At 42.7% G+C, this 12572-nt stretch overlaps 2 protein-coding genes across 6 annotated transcripts in view; one reads left to right on the forward strand and one right to left on the reverse strand.

The window, feature by feature from the left end:
• The window catches only part of LOC144987110 (uncharacterized), a 463057-nt gene that overhangs the window by 271675 nt on the left and 178810 nt on the right, over window positions 1–12572 (reverse strand). The window lies entirely within an intron of this gene.
• LOC144986832 (NACHT, LRR and PYD domains-containing protein 12-like) overlaps window positions 1–12572 on the forward strand; it is a 457161-nt gene that overhangs the window by 5750 nt on the left and 438839 nt on the right. For 3 of the 5 annotated variants that reach the window (XM_078935133.1, XM_078935137.1, XM_078935142.1), the window contains 3 exons: window positions 2064–3900; window positions 5392–5568; window positions 10024–10200. In XM_078935133.1, the coding sequence (XP_078791259.1) occupies window positions 2064–3900; window positions 5392–5568; window positions 10024–10200 (2191 nt within the window). The remainder of the gene's footprint in view (window positions 1–2063; window positions 3901–5391; window positions 5569–10023; window positions 10201–12572) is intronic. The other 2 variants (XM_078935148.1, XM_078935135.1) reach the window with 1 other exon arrangement.

The raw sequence follows: 12572 nt of genomic DNA on the forward strand, positions 1-12572 counted from the left end.
TATTTTTTTAGGGCACAATCTCTGGAGAACTTTAGACATGGAGGTTGCAGAGACCCAGAAGACGAGGAACGCAACAGCTGACACCATTATTGAAGTCCAACGCTACCTGGCAGAAACAAACACACCCAGAAACCAAGATCCTTTGCAATATTGGAAAAGGAACCAGAAAATATACCCACATCTTCATCAACTTGCACTTAAAACTCTCTGCTCACCATCATCGTCTGTACCATGTGAAAGAGTATTTTCCAAGGCTGGGGAGCTGGTGTGTAAGAGAAGAAATCGCCTTGGAGCAAAGACACTCCAAAAACTTTTGTTCCTCAATAAAAATTCATAAACTAATCACTTTTTTGTCTTTTATTTCATATGATTTAACAGTTAAGTTGACAAATGTGCACATAAATTAAAAAATTGTAACTCTAAATTTTCACTCTAATTTGCTATATTTTACATACCAACTCAGTTTTAGCATTTACACGAACAAGGAATGTATTTACCTGCAATGATTTTATAACTACTGCAGGGGTCACTATTGGGTGACCAACACAGTATCAATACAGTGCCGACACAGTTTGTTTAGTGTGTCAATACACTCCTTGAGGTATCATCGTCCCATCACTACCAGAAAAGCATTTATGGTTCCCTCTGTGTTAATAGAAAAGGATTGAGATACTTGCTGACACATTTGAACGTTGATCAGAGGAGTTATTGAAGCAGGAAGTCTGAATCTGTGAAGATCTTTAAACTTATCGAACCTCAGCTGCCAGAGAATTTAAAATAATGAATCCATGGTTCACAAGTGAGGACGCTGGAAAACCAACTCCGACAAGACAAGAAGACGCAGCAGCAGCTGAGTTTCCACGGAAAAGGAGAGGCCTGTGTTGGAAGATCGACTAGAGGCTGAGCGCTGCTACTTCCAGCAGATGACTGTGAAAGGCTGTCCATCTCCCCCCTTACCGGGACGCAGCAACGGCGAGTTACGCCACACTTTGGGACTGTCACTGCAGGACTTAAACTTGGCCTGAGGTGTCTGCTTTCACTGTTCTTTGGAGCCGCATAGCAAAGAGACGGACTCTGATGATAAGGAAAGCCAAGCCGGCGTGTTTGATAGAAATGTAGTCCAGCTGTTCCAGATGCAGAAGATGAGGACTTTGATGGATTTTAAATGCTGACTGATGACTGAAAAAATAAATCACAACCAACTCAGTTTTGCGCTCGCTGCCTTTTTCAAACACACACCAGCGTGCACGTTTCACCGGTATGTGTGTTAACGTTAAATACAGAAAAAAACACTAAACTGAAACGGCGCCGTTTAATCCAGCTCTGTTGTAAGGAGAGGAGGGGGTTATGGGAAATAATATGGCTTTGATTGTGTGTTTGTCTGGCAGGTCAGTGTGTGTTGTGGCTCTTTGACTATCAGAGTTTGTGTCAAACTTGTTTGTCCCCCCCTGTTAGAGGCAATCATAGAAAAAAAAAAGCGGATGTAACGTGGATTAAAACATTAACCAACGACCCAAAACTAAGTTAAGAAAGTGCAGCAGGTTTTTCTGTGCTGTATGTTTTTCTCATGTGAAATTCACTGCATTTGTTATCGTTTTAATGCTTTTAATCCACGTTACAGCCGCTGTTCGATTTCTATTAAAGTCCCGCCCCGCTGCTTGGCATGCAAATTTCAGCCAATCAGATCAACCAGAAAGGTTCCTGCCCCTAAGTGACAAACACACCCCTGAATACCGCCCCCTAGTGACAAAAACGCCCCCTTAACACTGAGCGTAAATCCAGGTGAGGGCGCAAAGGAGAATGACCGAGCAGGATCACTGCTCAGTTAGGATTTCAGCCGTTCAGTTGTAAAATACGGGGTCGCTTAGTTAGAATTGCGCCATCACAGTTTTAAGGTTCACTCACTCAGTTTCTAAATACGCCCGCTTAGTTGTCTTTACGCCCTTTCAATTTTTGGCATTTATGTAATTCGATAGAGTCAGAGCCTGATCATCTGCTGATGGATTCTTCTGGAAACATGTGGAACACTCAAGAAGGAGCTTTATTCTCTGCTCTTTCAGCAGATGTTGGTCTGCAGGAGATGTTTGGAGAACATCAGATCAGTCTGAGGAGCAGAAGTGAACATGTGGCTGAAGGAACTGAAGAAGCAGGAAGAGAAACGCTCCTCAACAGGGTCTACACTGAGCTCTACATCACAGAGGGACTGAGACCAGAGGCTCACACCCAACATGAGGTGATGCAGCTGGAGACCACCACCATGACCAACCAGCTCCATGACACTGCAATCAAGAACCCAGACATCTTCAAAGTCCTCCCTGACCAACACAGATCCATCAGAGTGGTTCTGACCAGCGGAGTTGCTGGAGCTGGAAAAAGCTTCTCAGTGCAGAAGTTCACTCTGGACTGGGCCGAGGGCTTGGAGAACCAAGACATCAGTGCTGTGGTTCCTCTGTCCTTCAGGGAGATGAACTTGATCAGAGATGAGCAGCACAGTCTTCTCACTCTGATCCAGCTGTTCCATCCAACACTCCAGAAGATCCCAGCAGAACAGCTGTCTGTCTGTAAACTTCTGTTCATCTTTGATGGTCTGGATGAAAGCAGACTTTCTCTGGACTTCAACAACAGTCCGCTGGTGTCTGATGTCACACACAAGTCCTCAGTCAACGTGCTGCTCACTAACCTCATCCAGGGACGTCTGCTGCCCTCAACTCTGGTCTGGATCACTTCCAGACCTGCAGCAGCCAATCAGATCCCTCCTTCATGTGTGGACAGACTGACAGAAGTCCGAGGCTTCAATGATGCTCAGAAGGAGGAGTACTTCAGGAGGAGGTTCCCAGATGAAGAGCTGTCCAGCAGAATCATCTCCCACATCAAGGGCTCCATGTCCCTCTACATCATGTGTGAAGTTCCAGTCTTCTGCTGGATCACTGCTGTGGTTCTGGAGAACCTGCTGACCACAGAGCAGAGAGGAGAGCTGCCCACCACCCTGACTGACATGTACTCCCACTTCCTGATGGTCCAGACAAAGAGGAAGAAGAACAAGTACCAGCAGGAACATCAGACAAGTCCACCAGAGCTGACAGAGACTGACAGGGAAGTTCTTCTGAAGCTGGGGAGGCTGGCATTTGAACATCTGGAGAAAGGAAACATCATGTTCTACCAAGAAGACCTGCAGCAGTGTGGTCTGGATGTCACAGAGGCCTCAGTGTACTCTGGAGTTTGTACTGAGATCTTCAGAAGAGAGTGTGGGATTTTCCAGAAACCGGTCTACAGCTTTGTTCATCTGAGCGTTCAGGAGTTTCTGGCTGCAGTCTACATGTTCCACTGTTACTCCAACAGGAAGGTAGAGGTCATGGAGGATTTCCTGGAGGACAACATGAAGAACCCATTAAAGGTCATTAAGAACTTCCTGAAGAACAACATGAAGAACCCATCCCTGGATGAGTTTCTGAGTAGAGTCATGAAGCAATCTCTGCAGAGTCAAACTGGACACCTGGACCTGCTTGTTCGCTTCCTTCATGGTCTCTCTGTGGAGTCCAACCAGAGACTCTTAGGAGACCTGCTGGGTCAGACGGACCAGAGTCCAGAAACCATTCAGAGAGCCATCAACAACCTGAAGAAGATCAACAGTAAAGGAGTGTCTCCTGACAGAAGCATCAACATCTATCACTGTCTGATGGAGATGAAGGACCTCTCAGTTCATCAGGAGATCCAAGAGTTCCTGAAGTCAGAGAACAAATCAGAGAAGAAACTCTTAGAGATCCACTGCTCAGCTCTTGCCTACACTCTGCAGATGTCAGAGGAGGTTCTGGATGAACTGAGCCTGGACCAGTACTACACATCATCAGATGAGGGTAAACGGAGACTGATCCCAGCTGTGAGGAACTGCAGAAAGTTCAGGTGAGTCCAGAAGTGATTGTGATGATAAATCAGATCAGAGTTCAGATTGATTTACAAAGAATGAAAGGTTTGAAAATGATTAGAAATAAAAACATGAAAGAAGAATATCAGTTTGTTTTTAACATTCATATGATCTTTTAGTTAAAGATCAAAGAAGGATCATATTTGTGTAAATGAAATCCAATCCAGAACCTTCTGAAAGGTTTGAACCCAAAGCAGACGGTCCAGAATGAAAGGATGTCTTCATTTCCACAATGTCAGTCATTCTAGAAGCACATTTCTAAAATGCTCTTTCTTCTGTTCATCATCTTCTTTCTAGATAAATCATTGATCTGTGAATGAAACAGTTTGACTAAAAGAAGAAAAGAAGCAGAAAACTTGATTTCTTTGGTTCTTCTATTTCAGACACGGATGTGTTCTACTTCTCTGTAGAACCCTCAGAGCCCCCGGAGCGGGTTAATAATAGAACCTATCTCTGTTTTGTTTTTTAGGAGGAAACATTTTTTTTAAAATTACTGTTCTCCATAACTTAGTAACTCAAACTGAAAGCCAAGTGAGAGTGTGAGCGCACAGAGTGTCTGCCCCCTCCTTTTGCAAACAGAGAAGCACGGCACGCAGGAACTCAGTACACACATGTCAGCACACAAACATTTCAGCACACACACATACACAGTCATTGTGGAGAACAGCAGCAGTAGACAAACTGAGTTGGTTCTCATAGTCTTCTTCTACTCCTCTGCTGAAGTCCCACAACTACAAATTAGGTGCACTGCCTCATACGGCGCCCCCTACAGTTTGAAGAAAATTAAAGACTTTTAAGTGCGCCTTATAGTCGTGAAAATACGGTACCTGACATGTTTTGACGGACATCTTTGTCAAAGTCGAGGAGGACTCTGACTCTGACTGAAAAATGAAGCTTAGCATCACAGCTAACTGTCACTTTAGCCTCTTTCTACAAGGAAGAGCTTCTGGAAAGTTCTGCCTGACGGTTGGTGCTGCTGTGGTTCTGTTCATGATGGAAGCTGAGGAGGAAACTGGATCCACAGTTCTGCAACAGAACAGGAAGATGAACTGTTGTTGTTTACAGCTTCAGAGATGAAAACATGAAAATATCATTGTGGAAATGAAGACAGAAAACTCTCAAAAACTGAATCAAAACCAACATTTAAAAACTGTCAGCATTCAAGCATCATCGTCCTCATGGTCAGAGTGACAGCTGTCAGTCTCTGTGATCCAGATGTTCAACTGGTAACTTTGGGGTTCAGACCTCAGATCACTGACAGACTGAGGGCAGCATGAAGCTCCATGGAGTTCCACCTTCTCTCCTCCAGCTGCAGATGAAAGAAAGATGAAGGTCTGAGAGAGACTGATGAGGAGGACTGTTTCATGATGATGATGAAGCTCTGATGAAGAGAGAAATGTCCAACTGGAACTTCATGACAGCCTGAATTCATCAGAAGATCATCTGTTTCTGTCTTTCTTTCTCTTCAGACTTTCAAAATATTGTGAACTCTCAGAGACTCATTGGGAAATTGTGGCCTCAGCTTTGAAGTCAAACCCGTCCCACCTGACAGAACTGGACCTGAGCAAATGCAGCCTGAAGGATTCATCCATGAAGGTTCTGTGTTCTGGACTGGAGAGTCCAAACTGCAGACTGCAGACTCTGAGGTCAGAACATTGAAGCTGCTGGTTGCTTCATTTCTACATTTATTGTTCTTCACTGAGGCTGAAAGGATTGGATTCAAAGATTTTCTGGATTTTCCACAAATTGAATATCTTTGATTCTTTGAAGAGTCTGCAGTGGAAGAAAACAGCTGCTTAGATTTTCTGTAGAACAAAGATGTTTCCATGGCAACAAAAGGTTCAGATTTTGAAGCATTTGACAGACACAGCAGAGCACGTGAACATGCACATGCACACACACAGACACAAGTGTGAGTCAGACTAGAGAGGAAAATCAGAGAAAGGAGAGTTTTGGTGCAGAAATGAAAGAATTGAGTAAACCTGCAGAGGCAGATCTGTAGCTGCATATCAGTTTAATGGCAGACAATATTTTCAAGGATCAGAGTCTACCAGGTTCAAGTTGAAGTTATAAGATTAACAATATTTGATAAAGGATTAAATGCAGAATCTAAAGAGAATGAATTAAGCGTCAGCACGCTGCACCACAGCAACACGTCTGTCAGAGATCAGTGGTCCAGAGTGTCAGAATCTCTCAGTCTTCTGTTCTCTCCAATGGTTAACTAGACTCCTTCTGAGGGTGTTCCTCTGTGTGGATCAGTTTCCATGGGAACCAGAGTCTGGGAGTCAGAAACTGGACTTTAATGTTGAAATAAAAAATGTATTGTTCACATTTAGATTTGACATTTAAATTTAAATAAACAGATGATCTTCATTTATCATTGTCTCTGGTACAGAACATTGTAAAAACTGATCTTTGGTCAGAGCTTCATTTACTGGGAATTTGGGAAGCGATAGGAAACTAAATATTTACAGGGTTAATATCACGGATATTGATATTGATACTTTTTTACTGAAATGTTTGATTATAGAATAATCTTGGAAATACAAATATTTTTGTTAAGTGTATTAAGTAGTTACAATAATCTGAATTGAACATGCATCACATATGGAACATGTATATTAATAATGGCAGAATTCAATAATAATACTAATAGGAAAAAAAGTAACTATAGTGCAAAATTTAAAAGTGCAGAAATTTAACAGAAATGTGAGAACAACAGAACCACAAACGTAGATTAGAAAACATTAAGGCAGTGATAAAATAGTAAAGTCACTAGTGGAAAAGTAAACAAAAGTAACACTGTCATAAATATGATCTATGATATGTTTGGTGCAAATATGTGACTCTTAAATGACTCTGTCCACTCTCCCATGAATCAGGGAGGAGAGGGCCAAGGTGGGGGCTGTAGGGGTAAATGGTCTGGTGGAAGTGGCGATCTCCTCCGCCACAATAAACTCACTTTCACAGCAGCGTCACTGTCAGGAAACATTCCAGCTACGGTCACAGAGAAAACTGCCACTGTGTGATGGGAAGATCTTTGGCGTGGTCATGAATGTGGACGGCGGTAGTCCCAGAAGCCCCTGGCTGCAGTCTGCAGACTGAGGCGTTCCTCAACATGGGAAACGCTTTGAGTCCCGCCCACTGTGTGTGATTTATGGTCACAGTAAAGGTTGACATTCAGAAACACTGTTTCATCTTTGAGAAGCTGATCTGGCTTGTTCAGTCAGTAATGATCTGCTCTGTTTAGGACAGTGCTTCTCAAATAGTTGGGCGATGCCAGGGGGGGGGGCGCGGTGGTGGCGGTTTTATGCACAGGTAATACGGGCAATTGTCCGGTGCGCAAATTTAACCTGGGGGCGGTGGTGACAGCGGCTCAGTGCTTTGAAAAAAATCTGGTCCACTATTCGATTCCTATTGTATGTTCTATCACAGAGTTTGTAACAGCCTGTAACCTTTGAATCCTTGTTCGTGGAGCTGCGCGTTCCCGTCCTGTGAGTTAGAACAAAGGGGAGGGGTGGTGGGCTCTGTCTGCCAGGTAACAGGGGGCACGTGGAGAGCTGTCTGTTGCACAACACCAGGATCACGCTGCCTTTAGATTCCTCAGCTCATGCTAATAATGTCATTCTTTATGAACTGTTGTAGACATTTTGATGACGTGTCTTTATTTTCCATCAATGTTTTCTTTGTCTGCCTGTGGTTTAGTTGGTGTCAGACAGACATAAAGACAGCAGGTATTGCAGGAAAACAGCTGCACTGAGATCAGAAATAAACTATCCATCATTTAGAAAAAAAAATCAGCACAATGCTTTCATCTGTTTCTTCAGACTAAAAACGTTAAATATATTGTATTGACGGTCACACACCCATTGGTCTGCTGTCAGATCTGGTAGCGCAAAGGATTGTGGGATGCAATTTCTTCTGCTGGTTTTGGCCTGATCTGAGTGGGTGTGTGGGTTTAATCTAAGTGTAAAGCTTGTAAAGTTTGAGATAGGAACTTTGCAGAATTGGCTTCTTTTATTTTTCCTCGAACAGTGTGACATGCAGTGGGGTCATTCTCCTTGCCCCCCTCCTCACTTACAATGCAGGACAAAATAAACCACAAGGGTAAAATAACTAACACCGAACGGAAGAACAGTCAGACAATAAAACACATGTTATCTTACTGTAAACTGAAGACCTGCTGAGAAAACAAATATTTACTGGGGGGGGGGCAGACTGACAGAAAAACACCTGATTCTGCTTCCAGGTGATTCACCCTGACTACATCAATCGAAGATGCTTCAGCGAACGTGACAGTGGAATGCACACCCCTCAACACTAGGGGGACTATGCACCTCAACACATCCACGGTGTTGCCAGAAACTGGACGGTTTTGGTTCTAAATTTGAGAGTAAAATGGCTTTGGGCGGGTATGCATAATTTGACGGTTTTTATTTTCTCATGAACATATAGTAGTGGTTTAAGTTAGGATGGGAAGCTGTTGGAGTTAAGCTTCTATGTACTGGAGTTTCATAAAGGTGTCAGGCCATGTGTGGGAGGAACCACCAACTCACGTTTTTAGCCTGGTAGCTACACAGAGCGGTGTCTGTGCTTATGTCATTTACAGTGTATGGATGACATGGAGACTGTGGAGAGCTCAGGTTTATTTATTTAGAGCATGGTAGGGTTGGGCGGTGTCCTTTAAGTTGGCAGCTGATGATGTTTGCAGTAAACCATTGGGATGGACGGTGACATCGTCGGGGGGGGGGGGGGGGGTATTTTTCGTTATAAAATAATTATTCGTTATTTTACTTCATTAATTTTATTTAATGACTCATCTGCGATGATCCAGTATAAACGGAGGGAAGTGACTTTAACAAAAAAACAAAAAATAGAAAAGTAGTCCGCTCTTGCACTTGATTAGTCAAGTGGAGCGAGCGACCGTGTCTCTGAGCAGAGCAGACGGACTTTGTGTTTGATGGGAAGGGAGGATGCTTTGTTACGTGTGGGAGACTTTGGACTGTGATTCGTCCCGCAGCTCTAGGTGAACGAGCTCCTGAACTCAGGAGAACCGGGTCTTCTGGTAAAGTGTGTCTCCGGGCAGAGCTCGGGCCACCAGCTCACACAGCGGCTTTGGGGCAGTGTGAGCTTTTCAAAGTAGGAATGTCGCTCAGTCCAAACAATCACATGGATTTGTGTTTCCAGTCGTTTCCCAACAAAATAAAGGCTGATGTTATTCCCACATGTTTACGTGCAGCCAGGATGCAGATTGCAGCATTTCCTGTGTGGGAGCGCGAGAAAGCGAGGCAATAACGCCACCTGGGGGCTGCTGAGCCCCAGGAAAAGATTAAAGAAAGGCAGATGTAGGTTCTGCTCTAAACCAAGGCAGAGGCTGTTGTTTGTTTTGAAATATTTATTAGATTTCAGTTAAAGTTACAGTTAAGAAACCCCTTCATAAAAACAACAATCCTGATAAAAGTCAGTTAAAATATTCTGGAGGAGGAGCTTATCGAGGTGGTTAAAACAGGTGTGTTGAGGGGGGGATCATTAATCATTCAGGGTTAATCTTTAAGGTGCAGGCAACATTCTTTTTAGAGCGCACGTTGGTACGGAAGTTCTATGAAATGGGTTGCAAGATTTGGATCTTTTAGTTTATGTTCATAATGACAAACTCAGTTTTCTTGTTTTATGGAGGTCAGTTTGTGCTATTTGTGTAGTGATGAGAAGATCTTAAGTTGTTTGCAGACTGACTTGGAATATGAATCGGCAACAGAATAAATGTGGAACATCTGCTAAGTGGAGTCACATCTCCGTCTCCTCTTCCCTGTGTCCTGAACGACCCCCCCCCCTTGTTTCCAGTTAAACTCCTCCCCCGAATCAGTGACACAGTCCTCCGTCCTCACAGTAGGAATTTGGACACAGCCTGTGTCTCTTTATTAATTTTGTGATATCTGACATTTTTTAATTCAAAGCTTTAAATCTATTGGATTGTAAATATTTAGTCATAAATGATTCATGATGATCACTGACAGGGCGGGTCCCACCTGACTGAATGGACCAAGTTCCTTGACCTCCAGCTGCATCTGTGCTCCTGAACACACTTTTCTGTCTGATTGCAGGTTGGAGGACTGCAGTTTGTCAAAGATCAGCTGTGAAGCTCTGGTCTCAGCTCTGAAGAAAAACCCGTCTAATCTAACAGAACTGGACCTGAGCAGGAACCAGAACCTGCACGATTCAGGAGTTCCTCATCTGTGTGGTTTTCTGGAGAGTCCAGACTGCAGACTGCAGACTCTGAGGTCAGTAAAGAAGCTTACCTCCCTTAAGGATGAGAAGAATGGGTCAGGTGAAGAACTTTCTGATGTTTCACTGGAAGATTTTCTGTCTGCAGCCATGTTTGAAACAAACTGATGATTGGTTCAGATTTTCTTCATCAATTGAATTGATTGTTCTGATGATTGATAGAAACTGATCTGTTTCAATCAGGATCTTGTAGATCAGGATCTCCAACCTATTTTAGAACACGGATCCATTTCATGTCAGAAAAATGTTCACAGATCGACCTGTAGAAAGTTCAAGTTGGCGTCCAAATTAGTTTCAGCTTCCAGTTTTCAGAAAACCATTCAAAGGATTCTAGGCAAGGCAAGTTTATTTGTATAGCACAATTCGTACACAAAGTAATTCAAGGTGCTTCACAAAACAGAAAAATGCATTAAAATCCCAATACATCATAGAAATAATCAACGTAAAATTTACTTAAAAAAAAAAGAAAAAAAATTTGAAAATTGATTTAAAAATAAAGGAAGGAAAAGAAAGAAAAGTGCAGATAGGACCTTTCAGTCATATACACGGCTAAACAGAAATGTTTTAAGTCTAGATTTGAACATGAACACAGAAGAGGCCTGTCTTACGCCTTCAGGGAGGCTGTTCCAGATTTTAGCTGCAGAATATTGAAACGCTGATTCCCCTTGTTTAGTTCTAACTCTGGGAATCAACAGGAGGCAGGTCCCTGAGGTCCTCAGAGTACAAGATGGTTCATATGGCACTAACATGTCAGAGATTTGTACTTTGGTGCGTGGCCATGGAGAGACTTGTACACAAGCAAAGCTGCTTTGAAGTCTATTCTTTGAGGTACAGGGAGCCAGTGCAAAGACCTGAGCACAGGACTAATGTGATCATACTTCCTGGTTCTGGTCAGGACTCGAGCAGCAGCATTCTGGATGTACTGAAGCTGTTTTACAGCTCGTTTGGAGAGGCCGGTGAGCAGGCCGTTACAGTAGTCTAACCTACTGGAGACAAATGCATGAATAGGTATCTCCAGGTCTGGCTTTGACACTATGTTTTTGATTTTGACATTATCAACATGAACATTAAAATCACCTGTAATGACTAGACCATCAAAGTCTGTGCACACAACTGAGAGCATTTCAGTGAAATCATCAATGAAACTTTGGCTGTGCTGAGGAGGTTTGTACATGACTACGCAGAGTAAGGGAGGAGTTTGTTTTACCTCAATCTTAAAGGACACATACTCAAATGATGAAAACACACCAAATGATAGTCTGCGGGTTGCAATATTATCTCTGAACAGTGCAGAAATGCCTCCACCCTTTTTATTTTCTCGTATTTCCGATGCATGTTTGTAGTTGTGGGGAGTTGATTCGACTAGAACTATGTTTCCTGTGTTTTTGTCAAGCCATGTTTCAGTTAATAAAATAAAATCAAGATTAAAAGAAGAGATAAGATCATTGATTAAAAATGATTTGTTGCATAAAGATCTGACATTGAGTGCAGCAAGTTTGAGATTAGTTTCCTTGGGACTGGTCAAAACCTTCTTGCAAGGGATATGAACTAGATTTCTTTGATTGGACAGTCTAACTGCCCTTTTTTGCATTCTACGTGGTGCAACTACAGGTATAGCACCAGAAGAAAGGATGTTCATCACAGGGCCCCAGTTTCACATAACCTTTCCTAGGACACTGAAAAAACGACTTACTGCTGCAGAAGATGTGAACAAGTAGAGAGGATAAACAGGTGTAGATAGGCGGGGGAAGGGGTGTGGCTTCAAACTCTGTCAGAGAGATGGAAACACTCGTGTCAGACTTAGACGCAGCTTTCACTGTTGAAGCAGAGACTCTGGGATGATTTTATGAACTCAAACATTTATTTAATGTGTTTTATATTTCCATCATGACAGCAATATGTCAAAACATTGCTGTTTATTTTTCTTTAAGTAACTTCTTTTTTACATGTATTTTACTTTTCTAGTTGGAAAAATGTATAAGTAAAATGTTTTGTTAAAAAAAACATTGTTGCATAATGAGGAAATAAAACACTTTTTAGGCCTGCAGAATATACCACAAATGTATCGTTATCGCAATATCTAGCTCTGCAATACGCATATTGCAAAAGACGGCGAAAATCGCAATAAATCTTAAAACTTAAATGTGTTAAAAGAATTTTATGGCAGCTTAAAGCTTTTAACGAACCCTCCTTTATGCATTTGACCAGGGCTGCTCATTCCTGGTCTTCGAGATCAACCACCCTGACTGTTTTCCAGATCTCCAAGCCCTGCTAGCTGCTGATTAGCTCAATCAGAAGTCTGATTGAATGAACACACCTGGTTCAGGTAATAAGCAGTAAGCAGTGCAGGGAGAGCTGGAAAACAGGC

Source organism: Oryzias latipes, chromosome 2 (assembly GCF_053564925.1).
Source record: "Oryzias latipes strain Hd-rR chromosome 2, Olatipes_Hd-rR_3.1".
NCBI classification, from domain to species: domain Eukaryota; kingdom Metazoa; phylum Chordata; class Actinopteri; order Beloniformes; family Adrianichthyidae; genus Oryzias; species Oryzias latipes.